Source organism: Penicillium macrosclerotiorum (assembly GCF_028827735.1).
Source record: "Penicillium macrosclerotiorum strain IBT 26536 chromosome Unknown utg000012l_segment0_segment0, whole genome shotgun sequence".
NCBI lineage: Eukaryota > Fungi > Ascomycota > Eurotiomycetes > Eurotiales > Aspergillaceae > Penicillium > Penicillium macrosclerotiorum.
Window position 1 is genome coordinate 538,086 of NW_026643091.1, and position 18,315 is coordinate 556,400.

General features: G+C 41.3%; 3 protein-coding genes across 3 annotated transcripts; 1 reads left to right on the forward strand and 2 right to left on the reverse strand.

Moving 5' to 3' along the window:
- Positions 1 to 1,434: 1,434 nt before the first annotated feature.
- Positions 1,435 to 2,603, reverse strand: N7462_011577 (uncharacterized protein; the record flags this gene model as incomplete). The annotated part of the gene is made up of 4 exons (XM_057083291.1): positions 1,435 to 1,653; positions 1,748 to 1,897; positions 1,957 to 2,163; positions 2,241 to 2,603. The coding sequence occupies 4 exons, from the start codon at positions 2,601 to 2,603 to the stop codon at positions 1,435 to 1,437; spliced, it is 939 nt and encodes a 312-aa protein (XP_056928030.1).
- A 365-nt stretch (positions 2,604 to 2,968) lies between these two features.
- Positions 2,969 to 6,170, forward strand: N7462_011578 (putative AP-3 complex subunit delta; the record flags this gene model as incomplete). The annotated part of the gene is made up of 5 exons (XM_057083292.1): positions 2,969 to 3,128; positions 3,187 to 3,383; positions 3,439 to 3,822; positions 3,898 to 4,147; positions 4,186 to 6,170. Coding segments are annotated over 5 exons (2,976 nt in total), but the record flags the coding sequence as incomplete, so codon positions are not given.
- A 336-nt stretch (positions 6,171 to 6,506) lies between these two features.
- Positions 6,507 to 6,867, reverse strand: N7462_011579 (RAMP4 family protein; the record flags this gene model as incomplete). The annotated part of the gene is made up of 3 exons (XM_057083293.1): positions 6,507 to 6,613; positions 6,676 to 6,802; positions 6,865 to 6,867. The coding sequence occupies 3 exons, from the start codon at positions 6,865 to 6,867 to the stop codon at positions 6,507 to 6,509; spliced, it is 237 nt and encodes a 78-aa protein (XP_056928032.1).
- Positions 6,868 to 18,315: the final 11,448 nt, after the last annotated feature.

Genomic DNA, 18,315 nt, shown 5'->3' on the forward strand with positions numbered 1-18,315 from the left:
TTTGGGTTGGGTTGAAGTAAGGTTTTTTTGTTGTTCTTTTGTTGTTTTTTTGTTGTTTTTTTTGTTTTGTTCTGTGTTTTTGTGTTTTGTTTTGGTGTTTTTTGCAAAAGAGTGTGACGCGGGGGAATTTTGGGTTTCGTTGGTTTTCCCGCAATCACATTGGACTTGGTTTCCTAGATATCAGGCCCCTTGCGCCAGGGAATTCTACTTGCGGATCGGGATCGATGGATCCTAGATTCAAGCGTCTGCAGCCGTCAAGCCGGTCAAAGCCCAGGGGAGGGAGAAAAGCGGAATGGAGGCACCCTAAAAAGTTAGCGGGCCGAGGGCTTTTTGAGGCGGTCCGAATGCCTGCCTGACCTGATCTAATGGTCTATTGGGCGTCTCTCGGCGAGTTGGGCAGGGTCGGGTGTAACTAAAGCCGTCGAACTTGGACCAAGTGAATCAAGCATGCTTCATGAAGACCAGTAGTCCATGAATCCACATCTCCATAGATCTATGGACTCTAGAAGACGCAGAAAGCCAAGCAATCATCCCAAGCCTCTTCTTTTAACCCCGGGGCCCTTGTTTACGAGGGGGTTTTATATTTCCGGGGGGGGAAGAGGGGGGCCCATTTTTGATGGCGAACGATCGAGACCAGATCTGCTGCCCGAAACCCAGTCCATGCCCAATCATAACCCTGGCTGGAGCTGCACTCTGGGGCCTAGAAAGAGCCCAGGCGCCCCCGGCAATCCCAGTCGAACGCTCTAGAAACTCGAGAACCTCGAGCCAGACTCGTTCTCTGGATCTGCCAGATGCACATTCATGCTTAATACTAGATATCTATCTAAATGGGGCGTATCTGGATGTCATATATAATGTAGAATTGGGTACATGTGGTTGGGTACCGACAGCACTGATAGGTCGATCCATCCCGATATCGTACATCGTTACTGAATAGTACTTAATATACCGAATGCCCACCACCAGTGGAGAGATTATTTAATCCACCTCATTAGACAGGTGTTTGGACTGTCATCTATAAAATGTGCCCACATAATGGACAATGTATTTAGCTGGACACGGAATGGTTGAACACGGAATCCAGGACCAGGAAACATCCGAGGTACGCCCTTTCTTATACATGTCTCACGGACAGATTCATTGCCCATGCCAGGCTCTGGGTCAGAAAGAGTCAGAAAGGGTCAGAAAGAACAGAATAAAACTCGCAGAATCTCGGCCATTGACAGCTGAATTACAGAGCCCAGCTGAATTACAGAGCCCAGAAGCCATTCCCGATTCTGGGTAGAGATTATGGCCACACGGCGCAGACACGGCAATTATACCCTTCTAATTATGGATGGACAAGTAAACAACGAATGAGGGTATCGAATTGGAGATAGAGCAAGGGGCCAGGGAGTGGGTACCACGGCTGTATGTCAGTGGTCACAACCCGGGTTATTTGGGTGCCGTCAGGCGATTCAACAACTCTCTGGCGGCAATAACTTCACTTCGGTTGGATGCCCAATGTTGATCATCCACCGACCTTGTTTTGATGATCTCTTCCAGCTTCTGAAGAGCAAAGTCTTTCAGCTGAGTAAGAGTTTTTCTGGACGGAGCGGCCGACGGCGAGGAACTCTCGGCGACATTCTGATTTTCCAACATCCGGGAGGTTACCTATAATATTCCCGAGGAACTCCGGTCAGCGCAAGACAGAAAGAAGAAGGCGGAAAGGGGAAAGTCGCCAGCTAATCATTGGTTGCAAGCATACTGAGGCTAATCCATAAAATCCGCGTAGGTAATCGTCGCAGAGCTCAACACTCCGGCAGAAATGTTGTACCGACTTGCCTGCAAGCCGGGGCACATCGTCATCGGAAGAAAATGCACAGGTATAAAGAAGCTCTCCGAGTCGTGCGTGAATCTTCAAAGGGTCAGTATGGAAGAAAGGTATCCCAGGTCAGATAGAGTGCCAGGCCATACATTCCAGGCATTTGGGGCAATCAACAGAGCCTCTTCGAGGCTGAAGACTGCCTGGGAGCCAAGGCCCTGCGATTGATATAAATCGGCAAGTTCACACCACGCTTCCGCATCGGTGGGAACGGCATCAAGTAGCTGAACCAGGGAGGCGATTGCATCGGACGGTCGGTTGAGAGAGCGCAGCAGCGCGGCTCGACGCTTCATGATCGGCTACATGCATCCATTGCCCTCCAGGTTAGCAGTAAGTCTCCAGGATAGGAGAGTAAGTAAAGACCGAATTAACGAACCATATTAACGGGTGTTTCCAAAAGAATCCTTTCATAGTCTTCCAAGCATTTCTCCAGAGCCGGGCGGTCCTTAGCAACTGCTTCCTGATACAGGCCACGCAGACCCATCACTCGTTCATTTGACGGGCCGAACCGGTGGCTTAGGCGATCCAAACACGCCAGGGCGGATGCATCATCGCCTGTCCGAAGACATGCTAATAGGAGTTTTTCAATTTGGCCATAGTCTTCGGCGGTACCAGCTGCGCGTTTGGCTTTGGCATTTGACCCGGAACCGTAGCCCAGAATCGCCGGGGCCTGCTGAGAGAGATGGAGTGCAGAGATCACATCCGATCCATTGACTCCCGAATTGGTGGCAACGCTCATGATCAAAGTGTAGAGCGAAAGTCGAATTTAAGAGGCAAGGAAGAGGAAGCAGAAGGGACACTAGGATAATATGTCGAGCAGGGTAATCATGAATTAACGGATGGCGGGCGGTGGAGACCTCGCCCCGGAGATACTCGGTCCCGTGATTCTTATCGGCCTCCCCCACGTCAACTCGTGAACTCGTCGCTTGCAGTCAAGCTTCTCCCGGCCATAGAAACCCATGGAGATATTGAGCACTCGATAGCATGCTGCAGAGAGGTTTTATCTTTTAAGGCACACCAGATACTGGATTTTAATCCCCCTCGCGGCAGGGCGGGGGAGAGTGTGCACAATGTAAGTTCGCGGAGTCGGAATCCAATTCCAGGCCGTCCCCATCCCAGCACAGCAGGCTGATGGTATATTCTAGGTTTGAAAAGTCGCTTTATGACCTGATCAAGGGTCTTCGCAACCACAAGGGAGGGGAGGATGAATTCATTAAAAGCTGTCTCCGCGAATGCAAAGCGGAGATTAAGTCGCAGGACATGGGTAAGGACCCAACGCGTCTTTCCTTGGATCGATGGTCTGAGATGCTAATTCCTCATAGACAAAAAGGCAACGGCGCTACTAAAGCTCATATATCTGGAAATGTTTGGATATGATATGTCGTGGGCGTCCTTTCATGTCCTGGAAGTGATGTCGTCTTCGAAATACCTTCAAAAAAGAGTGGGCTATCTGGGGGCGGTGCAGAGCTTTCGCCCAGACACAGAGGTCCTCATGTTGGCTACAAATATGCTCAAAAAGGTCCGTTGTAAACTGCTTGGCCCTCTAGTCTACAGACGAGCTAATTGTGGCCAAGGACATTGTCTCTCCTAATATACTTACCCTATCACTGCCACTGGCTACATTGCCACATATTATCACTCCATCGTTGGCCATGTCACTGCTTCCAGACATTTTATCCCGGCTCTCACACTCAAGTGCAGTCATACGAAAAAAGACCATTGTATGTCTATATAGGCTCGCTCTAGTCTACCCGGAGGCGCTCAAACTCGCGTGGCCCAAAATTCAGGATCACCTTATGGACCCCCAAGAGGACAGCAGTGTCACCAGTGCGGCGATCAATGTTGTTTGTGAACTTGGTTGGCGTCGGCCTCATGACTTTCTCCCGATGGCACCGAGATTCTTTGAGCTTCTTGTGGATAGCGGCAATAATTGGATGGCCATCAAGATTATCAAACTGGTTCGTTTCTTCTGATCGGTGTTGACTGAGTGATTTTTCTTGGCTAACCACTTCTTTTCTTTCTGTCCATTCTAGTTTGCAACGTTGACACCGCTGGAACCACGACTCACACGTAAGCTCTTGCGTCCATTAATAAATATTATCCAGACAACCACTGCAATGTCGTTGCTGTATGAGTGCATCAATGGCATCATCCAGGGTGGTATCCTCGATGGAGAGGACAATCTTGAGGAGCGAGATGATGTGGCAACTCTTTGCGTGGGAAAGCTACGAGGAATGATCGCGATGGACTCCGACCCTAATCGTGAAGATTCCTTTAATCTGTGTATTACATAGGCAGTGCTGCTAACCACTTGAGAACAGTCAAATATGTCGCCCTACTGGCACTAAACCGCATCGTCACAACTCACCCTATGCTGGTGGGAATGCAACAAGATGTGATCATGGACTGCCTTGATGATGCGGATATCTCTATTCGATTACAGGCTCTAGAACTCGCTGCTGGGATGGTCACGAGCGATACTCTTGAAGCGGTTGTCAACCGCCTTGTCGATCAACTTCGATCGGCCACAACCTCACCCTTAAAAATCTCATTCAATCACGAAGCCACATCATCTGAAACAGAGGACTTCACGAGAGGGGAGATGGGCAGTGAAATAGAAACGGCAGTCATCGTACCTAATGACTATCGGAATGAGGTTGTTCATCGTATTCTGGACATCTGTTCTCAGAACAACTACGCCGAGATCGTTGATTTTGAGTGGTACATCCGCATCCTAGTTCAACTTGTTGGTCTTCTTCCGCCATCGGAAGTAGATGATGAATATAGCTCGCCAATTTACGCCAATCAGGATGCTGCATCTGACTCCAAAAAGACGGTCGCTTTTCGGATTGGTTCTGAGATTCGGAATGTGGCTGTGCGCGTGAAGGGGGTGCGGATAGAGGCTACCAGAGCGGCAGAATCCCTTTTGCTCATCGACAATAGATCAACATTATTTCCAATCGGCTCCAATGTTGGAAATGATGTATTAGGTCCCATCTCTTGGGTTGCAGGGGAATATGCTGAATTTCTCCTTTCTGCGAGTCGGACTCTTCAATCTCTGACTGATCAGTCCAATGTTTTACTACCTCCGAAGATACTTCAGCTGTTCCTCCAGGCACTACCTAAGGTTTTTACCCAAGTCGTCCAATGTACCATGTCACGAGAGTCGTGGAAGGGTGAAACATCACTTCTCCTGGCTCGAGCAGTGGAATTCTTAGAGGCGCTCGCGGCTCATCCAGATTTGGACGTGCAAGAGCGAGCCATTGAGTTCTTGGAAGTCCTCCGGTTGGGTGCCGAGGCATTGCACTCCGAAACCCAGCAGATGCCTTTCTTTCTTACGTCTATTCTGCCGAGTCTATTCACCGGACTGGAGCTGAATCCCGTGGCCTCGAGTGCTCAAAAAAGAGTGGTCTTCCCCTCGGCCTTGCAGCTGGATGCTGCATTCAATGATAACTTGCCCAATCTTTTCCGCCGAGTGGAAGCAGTGTCTTTTGACCCAAATCAGCGAAATGTCTTGCAGAATTTCTACAACATTCCTGATCAATCTACACCTTCCACCAGAGCACTGCAGGAATTCACACCAGCGGAGATCCAGCTGGACGGCTCTTACCAGAATTTGCGACAAGACCCAGACAACCAGGTAAAGGCAGTGGACAGACGAAAAATCGAACGAAGGGAGCGTTATAAGGATGATCCATTCTATATTGCACCCTCAGAACCGTCCGACATGTCCACACCGCCATTGCTGGGTGCAGCTCATGGTGATGCGTTGGATATCGACTCGATTCCCATTGTCGACTTGAAGCTAGGCGATGTACCACATAGTCATGGAGAACAGAATGTTTCCATGGGTAGCCGTTTCTATTCGACGAGGATGGAAGTGGCTACAGAAGAAACATTCGGACTTGAAGACTCTGAAGACCATCATCTCTTGGCGAAGGCGACTGGTGGGTTGGCTGGCGCTAAGCGTTCTCTACTTCAGGTTGACTCTAGCGGCTTGGGAAGTCATTCATTGGCGAGTGAGAGGCAGGATCCGGTGTTGCCCGTGGATGAGGGTGATATGGAAATGAGGAAAGCAATGCAGAACGTTGAGCGAATGCGCTTGCAGATGCAGCGGGCATCGGAGCGGATTCAATTGGAGGGTACTCCAGCAGAGGGAACACTCGTCAGGAAGAAGAAAACCAAGAAGAAGCATGTAGGTACGCAGGCCGATCACATGGGTACTGCGGACCTTGAGTCTGTCGAGGGGGGGAAGGAGAAGAAGAAGAAAAAGAAGAAAAAGCAACGGGAGCAAATGGAAGTTTGAATGGTTACCGAACGCCAGTAACGGCCCTTTGAATCTCCCCGCTTGCGAAGTGATTCTCTCAAATAGCTTAAACAATGGAAATCACAAGTGTTATGTATTCATACAGGACCCAATCCATCGACCTGCCGGTTCATCCGACATCGTATCAGCCAGAACTCAAAGTCGCCGTCCCCTGCCTTCTCTGCCGGGGCATTTCAATGGGAGAAGAACGTGGGTTACCGGAGGACAGGGTTATAAATGTCGCCAGACCTATCCCCGGGGAAACGAATGCAACGCCGTTATCGTAAGTGTTGGGCCAGGGGTATCTTCGAAGTGTGCAGACAGGGGCCAATGATCTTATCCTGTGAGCCGGGAGAAGGTTGAGGCCACCGCACTCCAGAGCTCGGGAACGATCCTCAGGAGTTCCAAGATGAGCCCACCGCAGACGACGAAGGCTAGGACGACTAATTCAATGTGAGCCCAGAGACCTCTCCAAAGTTCATCGCATGGAACATCAGATACATACCGACCCAGCTAGCAGAAAGGGGTGACTTGGCCTGTTGTTTGGGCTTCACGATTGGTCCTTTTCCGCGCTTGGCCGCTTCGTTCTTTGCAAAGCGCTCATTAGCACGTCGTTGCTGGGGTGTTTGAACCTGGGAGGATAATTGAATTAGCAGGCATTGAAGCCTGAGGGCAGTGGTGTATCTGGACTCACCATATTTTCTGGTAGTGATGTAGTGACCAAATGGCACGATTGAATGTTGGTCGAGGAAGCGGAGCTGATTAGTCCCCCTGTCGTGTTATCGCCCGCCTCCGCATGGAAAGAGGCCACGTTGGAGCTAATTACCTAAACTGGCCGGATGGGTCCAACTCCACCTTCCACCGTGTACCTCATGTGCCTCCTGTCAAGCAATTAATTAATCAATCTTCTGATCTCTGACGGAGCATTCTCGGTTCAAATGTTTTAATACAGGTACTTACGACTTCTAGTTTCTAGCCTAGTGCGCATGAGAAGGGCTCGCTCCTGCGGTCCCCGCGACAGTCCTCAGCGGTTGTCGAGTTCACTACATCACAGTATGCACCTCTATGGCCTCGGCACTTTTCATCGATTTTTAATGGCTTCAAAACATGCGTTGTACAGGTAGAGAGATCATGCTACCCGCCTTATTGTTCCAGATTGATTGATAACGTCACGCGGCAGTAGAATCTCCCCGCCCGCCTGCTCCTATTCTAAATTCCCACTTCCTATATATCCTATTTCCTATATGTAACCACTTTCCCACTCCCTTTCTTTATATTTTTTGTGATATCTCTCTAGTTCCTTAGGCTAATGAGTTCTGAATCGCTAAATTTACTGGTGTGCTATGTTGCAGTATTAATAGATCCGAATCACTAGGTCTTGATTTTAATACTGTCTTCCCTATATGCCTTTTCAACCTATACCCACACTTCTACTCGCACTCTCTTCTTATACCCGCATCCATTGCAATATTTCACTTATTATCGGTTATATTTAAGGGAGTAGACTGAGATCCTACTTAACATAAAGGGTCCTATTATAAAGTGTTACGCTGTCATATGATATTGCAACATAAGGTTATTCCTAACTCAATGCCTTAGGCGCTAGTTCGATACCTTACCTGTCAGGCTTCATGATAAAAACCCCGCTTCTCCCTGACATAGATATATGCCCTGTAGGTTCAGTGCCCTTTCATCAGGGATTCGTGAACCCCTCTTTCTCGATACCTTCGCTTAATGCTACTATATAGGAACTACGTTAGACCGTATATTATAAAATAATCTATTATCTCTGCTTTAGTTATATAGAAGGGTATCGAAGCCTGTACATAAATTAAGGATTATGGAGAGATCCATAATAGCAAGAAACAGTTTTTTGCTTTCCTTACTTGACGTTTTATCTTCCTACCTAGTCGACAGGCTTTCTACCCTGTACAAGTAGTTATTCCCTAACATAGGCCTACTACTAGTAGTAGTAGTAGGAGGTATAGGTGTTCGAAGCGATATATTAAGCTTTAATAGGACTCCGGTCGGTATCTAGCGGAACTAGGCCGGCGCTAGCAAAGCTTGATTGTATAGTGCTAGGTAGGAAGGCTTCCTAGCATGCTAGTGTCATATGATATTGCAACATGAAGCTATTCCCAACTTCACGCCTCAGGTGTCAGTTCGACACCTTATCGGTCAGGCTTCGTTATAACAGCCCTACTTCTCCCTAACATAGATGCATGACCTATAAGGCCCTGAGGGTTCGGTGCCCTTCTATTAGGGATTCGTGAACCCCTCTTCCCTGTAGCCTTTGCTTACCTCTATTATATATAGGCTACGTTAGACTGTATATTGTAATATAATCTATCTGTTACAGACCCACCCCTAGGATGCTAATTATAGACTCGCCTGAACTAATCAGTTCAGCAATAAGGCGGTTAGATAGATTCTGCCAGATAATCTATCGAGATGCTTAGGCTATAACACCTAAGCATAGGATCACGTAACGATCCGTTCCGTTCAACGGAACGGACCTGACCGTTAACAGGAAAGGTCCTGTCGAAGGAACGGAAGGACTAGATATATAAGGACGCTTATTCACCTATATATATTTAGTTCTTCGCGTTAATTTATTTATTATTACTTATAGTTACATTTGTTACTTAACAAATCATACTTAATAATCGACTATCTTTGAGAGACGTAATACCCTCACGGTATAATATAAGGATATACTCTAACTAGGAGGAATACTTAGTAGTTACTACATAACTACTTAGTCGACTAACTAGGCGCCCTTTAACTATATACGTCTTCGATCTACTCTATAGATCCGAGTCCGTATAAGGCTATAGCAGGCAATAGTACGATTGCGAGATAGATCGTCGAAGTTACGAGAGAGGTACGTTACGATAACATATATATTACGTTAACTAGTTAGTAGCGCGTAATATAATTAACGCCCTATCTATTAAACTATAATTCAAGTATTATAGCTCTAGTAGATAGTTATAATAAGAAGGCACTAGTACTACCGACTACCTAGTTATAGGTGCTAGACCCGGACTCGGACGATAAGCGAGACGAACAAATCGCCTAGCTTAAGAAAAGTATTAAGATCCTTATAGAACAACTAAACGCTTTCGGGGCTAATACTAAAGATTACCTCGAATAGCTTAATACGTAAGTTATAGTACTAGTACTAATAGGCGCTACTAACGTAACTCTTATACTTCCTAAAGCGGAACTATTTAATAGAGACCGTACTAAGTTACAGGGGTTCCTAATATAGATAGATATATATATCTATATAAATAAGGGGAAGCTGCCTATAGAACCTAGCAAGGTAATTTTTATATTAACTCACCTTAAGGGGAAGGCCTAGGAGTAGATCGAGCTATATATAAGAGAATATTATAAGAAGGATAGAAGCGAGTAGGTAGGAACGACTATAATAATATTCTCTTACTACGCCTAGTTTAAGAAATATCTCGAGAAGATATTCGGCGATATCGATACGAAGAAAGCCGCTAAACGAAAACTAAGAAAACTACGATAAATCAATTCGACCTTAGCCTATATAGCCGAATTTATATAGCACGTAGTAGTGCTAGGATAGGACGACTACGCGCTAATTCCGTACTATAATAATAGACTTAAATTACACGTTAAAGACGAACTAGCACGAATAGACCCTATCGAGGACTTAAATAAGCTAATTAAAGCCGCTATTAGGATCGATAATCGATATTACGACCGATAAGTATAGAAACGAGAAATCGATATATAGAGATAAGGTCGGAGTAGACTAAGTTACTAATAGTTATATAGGCTAAAAAGGGAAGATCCCTATAGACTACGACTAATAGAGCTCGACGTAGCGAGACTCCTAAGTAGAGAGTAAGTAGATAGGAAAGAGAAAAACCTATACTTTAAATACGGGAAACCGGGATACTATATTAAGGACTACCTAGAGTAGCGTAGCTAGGGTAATAAGCCGAGAGAAAATTAGTATAAGGGCTAGGGAAGGACCTAATAGCTAAGAGCGATATCCGACAATCGAGGCGGATACGACACTACGGGTATCCGAGTATAGGAACTCCGAGCTACTAGTAACGAAGATTAAAGATAGTAGTAGATTACTACCTAAGACTATAAATAGAGCTAGAAAGAGTTTCGGCTAATAAACTAATATAAACGACTCTTTAAGAAGCTAACGCTAGAATAATAAGAGAGAATACTTTAAGGCAGAACTAGCCTAGATCCTAGTAAGATAAAGGAAATCGTAGAATTAGCACGAGAGAACGCCTAATAGGCGTAGGCTAAATAATAGATTAAGTAAATACTTAATAAGAATATCGAGGTACCTAAGGTATAGGTCACTATAACGCTATAAGACCTAGACTTTAACTAGCTATTTAGATACTCGGGACCTACGACGCTACGATAAGCAATAAAGAGAAAACTAAGACAACGAATACCGCTAGAGCGAGAAGAAGCCTTTATAAGCGAAGAGATAAAGGAACGATTCCTATCTATTAAAGGGGATAGAGTAGAAAGCTAAAGCTAAGCTTAATATCTTACTACGAAGGATAGTAGCCCTATAGATAGTAAGAGGGAAGAGATTAAGGAGTACGAATAGATATTAAAACCTCTAACGCACTCTACGCTACTAGAAATCCCGGAGATACCTTAAGAATTCCCTATAACCGCTAACGATATAAGCGAAGAAGACGATATAAGTCTTAGAGAGTTTAAGCTATAAGCATAGCGAATACTCGACAAAGAAAGTAAGGATAACGTTAGGCAAGTAGCCTTAGAGAGCGTCGCCGGTATTAGAGATAAGATTAAAAACCTACGATAGATAGCCGATAAACTTATAGCGCGTTATCTAGAAGGATACCTATACACTAACCCTAAGTGCGTATATATCGGGTATACTCGATACCTAAAGTACCGCGAATAAGCGATAATAGGGTATTATAACAATAACTACGGGATCTATATATAAGGAAAACTCGACTTAGGTATCGAACCTAAACCCTATATATAGATAAGTAAGCTATAATAGAAAGGAAAATTTACGGGACTCTAGATAGGAAACCGGAGGATAAAAATATAGCAACTAGTAGCTATAATATAAGGCAAATATTAGGTTATCGAAGCAAATCTAAACTACCGAACTATAAGAGTTATAATAGACTCGGGAGTAGTAGGAAACTTTATAAGCCTAAGATACTACTAGTAAAATAATATCGATATAATTAGGAAACAAGACTCTATACCGATAGTAGGTCTTAACGGAGAAAGACTAGGCTTACTTATTAAGAACGAGAGTAGACTAATAATAATAATTATCAGATAATACCTAGAAATAATTAACTTCGATATTACCTTAGTTAGGAAGTATAATATAGTTCTAGGGATACTATAGTTAAGGAAATATAACCCTACTATAGATTAGAACGCTAAAGTAATCGATTTTAACAACTACGAATATTATAGGACTAGCTAAATCTAGTCGGGAATCTCCTAAGAGGAGTAGTAATAGTAAAAGAAAAAATAGAAAGGACCTAGCCTAGGGAAAGTAGATACCTATTAAGATCCCTATTCGGAGAAAGGTAAATCTTAGCCTAGAGGTAGGGTATAGGGGAAACGTAATATAATAAACGTTAGCGTATTCCTTATAATAGAATAGAGACCCGATATAACAGATAATAAACTACGAGACTACGTTATAATCGACTACGAATCGAAGGCCTTATACGCGACTAAGGAGGAACCGATTATACTAGTAGAATATAAAGAATTTAGAATAATCTTCGAGCTACCGCTAGAGGGTAAGCTACTAGAGAGAGGACCGTTTAACTACGAAATTAGACTTACGGTACCTAATATAAAACTACGATATTTAAAAATATACTAGTTATCCGAGAAAGAGCGATAGACGCTAAAGGAATATATCGATAAAAACCTAAGAAAGGGTTATATTCGACTATCGAAATTATTAGCTAGATCTCCTATCTTATTCGTTAAAAAGAAGGATAGATCGCTACGACTATACGTAGACTACCGACAACTTAATAGAGTTACGAAGAAAGATCGATACCTATTACTACTAATTTAAGAGATCTAAGATATACTTGTAGGTATAAAATATTTCACGAAATACGACGTAGCTAACGCGTATAACCGAATTAGAATTACGGAAGGAGACGAATAGAAGATAGTATTTAGATACTACTATAGTCTATTCGAATACCTAGTAATACTATTTAGGCTTACTAACGCACTAGTATCGTTCTAACGATTTATTATAGATATATTAAAAGAATACCTTAATATATTCGTTGTCGCCTACCTAGACGATATTCTAGTATTCTTACGAACCCTAGAGGAATATATTAAATATAATAAGATAGTACTAAGACGATTATTAAACGCTAAGGTCTACCTTAAGCTATCTAAATATAAGTTCTACGTATAGGAAACCGGATTCCTAGGATATATAATTACTAAGGAAGGGTTTAGTATAGAGGAAGAGAAGGTAAGAAGTATTACCGAATAGCCTATACTACGGAACGTGAAAGAAGTTTAGTAGTTCCTAGGCCTATACAACTATTATAGACGATCTATCGAGGGATTCGGAAAAGTTATAGTTAACCTAAATAAGTTAACTAAAAAAGATACCTAATAGGCCTAGACACCCGAAGTAGAGAAAGTATTTAACGAATTAAAAGAAATCTTTATAAAACGATAAATTATAAGGATATTCGACAAGGAGAAACTAATTACTATCGAAATAGATATATTAGATTATACGTTAGAAGCAAGATTACTCTAACCTATAGATAAAGAAGGTAAGGACCTAAAGCCGGTCGCCTTCTAGTTACGAAAGATAAGCCCCGTAGAACTTAACTACGATATCTATAATAAGGAACTATTAGCAATAGTTTCTGCGTTTAAAGTATAGAGATACTACCTAGAAGGAGTAAAATATTAAGTAATAGTAAAGTTAGACTATAAGAATCTAATATATTTTACTACGACTAAGGAACTTATAAGACGACAAGTTCGATAGGTAGAAGTCCTAGCAAGTTACGACTATAGGATCGAATATTATAAGGGAATAGCTAATAGCTAAGTAGATACTCTAAGTAGAAGACCGGACTACTAAGAAGGAGTCGAACTAGTAGAATATACGGTATTCAAGACTAACGATAAAAGGTATTTAGTATATAACTACTAAACGCTCGCTATAATAAGCGAAGTATAAGAATCCGAATAGATATAATAGCTTATATAAGTAACTAAGAGCGACGAAATAATTAATAAGCTTATAAAACTAGAGAAGGAAAACCTTATCTAGATAAATAAGGGATTAGTCCTAATATATAGACTAATATATATCCTAATAACGCTACGTAGAGAAGTAATTAAACGATATTACGACGACCCTACGAGAGGATATACGGGAATAGAAAAGATAATAGAATAAATATTATAAAACTACTTTATACCTAACCTACGACGAAAGGTTATAGGATATATCTAAAGATACGAAATATACTAACGAAATAAGCCTATAAGGCACGCACCCTACGGAATACTATAAAAGAGCGAAACACTAACCGAACTATAGGAATAGATAATAATAGATTTTATTACTAAACTACTAAAAAGCTAAGAATAGGATATAATCCTAGTAGTAGTAGATAGACTTATAAAATATACCTATATAATCCTAACTACGGAGACGATTAGCGTAGTATAACTAGCGTAGATCTTATTAAAAGAAGTATTTTTAAAGTATAGAATACCTAGAAGAATTACGAGTAATAGAGATAAGCTCTTTATATCGAAATTCTAGTAGTCGTTAATAGATCTAACCGGAGTAGAGTATAGACTCTCTACCGCTTATTATCTATAGATAAATAGATAGATAGAGAGAGTAAATTAGATACTCGAGTAATACCTACGAATAAATATAAACTATGTTTAAGACAACTAGGTTATACTATTACTATTAGCTTAGTTCGTATATAATAACGCGGTTAATATAATAACCGGAGAAACTCTATTCTTCGTAAATTATAGAAGAAATCTAATAATAATCGGAGAATTAATTAGAAATTATCCTATTACGGAAGAGGCCCGGTTAATAGTAAAGGAATTAAAGCAGCTATACCTATAGCTATACCGAGATATAGAGTTTATTAGTAATAGGATAGTACTCTACTACGATAAAGGTAGATTAGAGAGACCTAACCTAAAAAAGGGAGGGAAGGTTTACCTTCTAAAACGTAATATTAAAATAAAACGACTAAGTACAAAACTCGATTATCTACGAATTAGACTATACGAAATTAAAGAAAAAATTAGCGAAGTAAATTTTCGATTAAAACTACTAGAGAGAATAAAGAAGATATATCCGACGTTCTATATATCGTTACTAGAACTAGTACCTAAGAACGCTTAATACGATAAAGAAGAAGAAGAAATCGAACTTAACGAAGAATTCGAAGTAGAAGAAATACTAGACGAAAAACGAATTAATAGAAAGTACTACTACCTTATTAAGTAGAAAGAATATAATACCGATAATAATATATAGGAACCTATCGAGAATCTAATAGCTTACTAGCTACTAGTAGGACGGTTTTACCGGAAATAGAACCGTAACTAGGAGGCTGTAAGAAAGCGTCTAGATTATCCTAAGAAAAATCGGAAGACCTAAGGACTTATAATAAACTAGGAAGATCGGAAGTCGCTGTAAGAACCTAATAGTTCGTAGAAAGAGTAGTATCGTTATATCTAGTAGTAGTACTAGACTCTACTCTACGATTATTAAGAGTAGAGGCCTCGATACGTTCCTTTTCGAGACGCTCTAGCTCTTCCTTTTCGCGACGCTCGAGCTCCTTAAGCTTAGCGATATCTTTATATTCACGAGTAATAAAATTACCCGCTTACTTTTTTAATAAATACTTTTATTTTCGGAGACGAAGGAGTTTAGCTAGGATAAGCTCCTCCTCCTTATCGATTTTACTTTATAAAGCTAGCAAGCAACGCTACTCGGTATTACTAAACGACTCTAATAGTATTTTACACTTAATACTATAACTAGCGCGGATATAATAGGAATAGTTCTTCGAATAGTCGGAACGAATATAGACGTAGTATAAGCGAGTATAACAAAGATAGGGAATAAGAGACTTAAAGCCCTCGTATTTAATAAGCTAATAAAGCTTATAGTTAGTAATACCTAACGAAGATATAGTTAGGAAATATTACTAAGGGGAATAAAGGGAAGGTCGCCGATAGAGGGGACTCACGACTACTTATATCTTTCGAGAACGAAAGACTAGAAAGAGGGGGAGGTGATATTATAGACCTACCCCTAGGATACTAATTATAGACTCGCCTAAACTAATTAGTTTAGTAATAAGGCGGTTAGATAGATTCTACTAGATAATCTATCGAGATACTTAGGCTATAACACCTAAGTATAGGATCACGTAACGATCTATTCCGTTTAACGGAACGGACCTAACCGTTAATAGGAAAGGTCCTATCGAAGGAACGGAAGGACTAGATATATAAGGACGCTTATCCACCTATATATATTTAGTTCTTCGCGTTAATTTATTTATTATTACTTATAGTTATATTTGTTACTTAACAAATCACACTTAACAATCGACTATCTTTAAGAGACGTAATACCCTCACGGTATAATATAAGGATACACTCTAACTAGGAGGAACACTTAGTAGTTACTACATAACTACTTAGTCGACTAACTAGGCGCCCTTCAACTACATACGTCTTCGATCTACTCTATAGATCCGAGTCCGTGTAAGGCTATAGCAGGCAACGGTACGATTACGAGATAGATCGTCGAAGTTACGAGAGAGGTACGTTACGATAACGCACATATTACGTTAACTAGTTAGTAGCGCGTAACACTATCGTCTTTACTTTGGTTATATAGGAAAGTGTTGAAGCTTATATATAAATTAAGGATTATAGAGAGATCTATATGTTACAGACCCACCCCTAGGATGCTAATTATAGACTCGCCTGAACTAATCAGTTCAGTAACAAGGCGGTTAGATAGATTCTGCTAGATAATCTATCGAGATACTTAGGCAATAATACCTAAGTATATAATCACGTGACGATCTATTCCGTTCAACGGAATAGACCTAACTATTGATAGGAAAGGTCCTGTCGAGATAACGGAAGGATTAGATATATAAGGACGCTTATTTACCTATATATATTTAGTTCTTCGTGTTAATTTATATATTATTACTTATAGTTATACTTAAGCTTAATAATCGACTATCTTTAGTAATATAATAATCTTATAGTACGATATAAGGATATATACTATAACTAGGAGGAATACTTAGTAGTTATTCTATAACTACTACGTAGACTAACTAGGCGCCCTTTAACTATATATATCTTTAGTCTACTCTATAGATCCGAGCCTATATAAGGCTAGAGTAGGTAATAGTATAATTATAAGATAGATTATCGGAGATTATAAGAGAGATATATTACGATAACGTATATTTTACGTTAACTAGTTAGTAGCGTATAATATAATTAACGCTCTATCTATTATACTATAACTATAATATTATAGTACTAAACAATAGTACTAGTAATATATCGTAGTAATTAGCTAATTAGCTACTACTACTAACTAATACTTAGTTAATATTAATAGTTAAATAGCTAAGAGATAAGTTATATAACTAAGAATACCTATAACCTATAACTACTATAAAACTACCTAAGCCTAAATTCTATAAAGGCGAATAAACTAAGCTTCGAGGGTTTATAATATAGATAGATATATAGTTATATATTATTAAATATAAAGAAGAAGCTAATAAGGTACTTTATATATCTACTTATCTATAAGATTAAGTATTTAACTAGTTCGAACCCTATATCTAAGAGTTTAACGAAAAAGAATAGAAGGATTAGGGAGATACTACGAAGGAATTATTTATATTATATATAGTATTTAAAAGGAAACTTAAATAAACCTTCGGAGATATTAATACTTAGAAAAAGACAACTATCTCTTAGCAGAATCGAATTCTTGCGATATCTCGCTATCCAGAGGTACTAGGATCTCCAGACCTAGTTCAAAATCAATCTAACTTCCCGCTCTATCGTTTGATACTAGCCTTGAGGCTATATCAGCGATAGCAGCGGTAGGCGTGGCCGAAATAGGGATTTTGCACCCCGACCGGGCGCGGAATTTTCACGAACCACGGAACGTATAAACTTAATTCTAACGGACTAACTAGCAAAACGACTAGTAGACTAACTAGTAAGCGATTACCGACAAGCTCTTAATCAACGACCGATCTTCGATAGAGGAAATAGCGTATATCGCAAGAACCGTCTACAACTAACATGCAAGCACTATTAACCCGATTATTAGAGGTTTCATCCTCTCTATCGAGCGCTACGCGTTAAAAGCGCGCGAAAATAACACTTAGGGGATAGCAGCAGTCCTTGCTGCTATCGCTACTATCGATAAGGGCTAGAAGGACCTTACTACCCGAATAACACGTATCGAATTAACTACAAGCTCTATATCCTCCTCCTAGCAATCCTCGGCAGTAGTATAGCGCACCTTCCGCACCTAGGGCTAGTAGCGTACGGTCGTAGCTAGTGTAGCCGGCCCTCCCTCGGGAGATAGTTCTTAGTCGGGCTCGGTTAGTATTTCGCTAGTGGAACTTGCCGAAGATAGGCAGGTGATTATCAAGATCAAGGATAAAGCGATACGGGCCCGCCTTCGGTCGAAGATAGAGTAGGATATTATAAAATTAGTAGATAAGAAGAAGATAGAGGTAGCACGGCGTATAGATAGTAGCGCGCTTATAGGTTATCGCCTCGTCGCTACACGTAAGCTTCCTTCTAGTAACGTAGCTATTATAGCTAAGACTACGGCGTCTATAGAGGTACTAAGGAAGCAGGAATACTTATAGTAGCTTCGGGGCTTTAGCAGAGATACTTAGGTTTAACGGCCGACGTAGGGAATTGTAGCTCAAGGAGTTCCGATTACGGATTTCGGGGATTTCTCCGATTCGGCTAAGATCTTTATAGTAGTAGAGGACCTACTTCGCTAGAACCC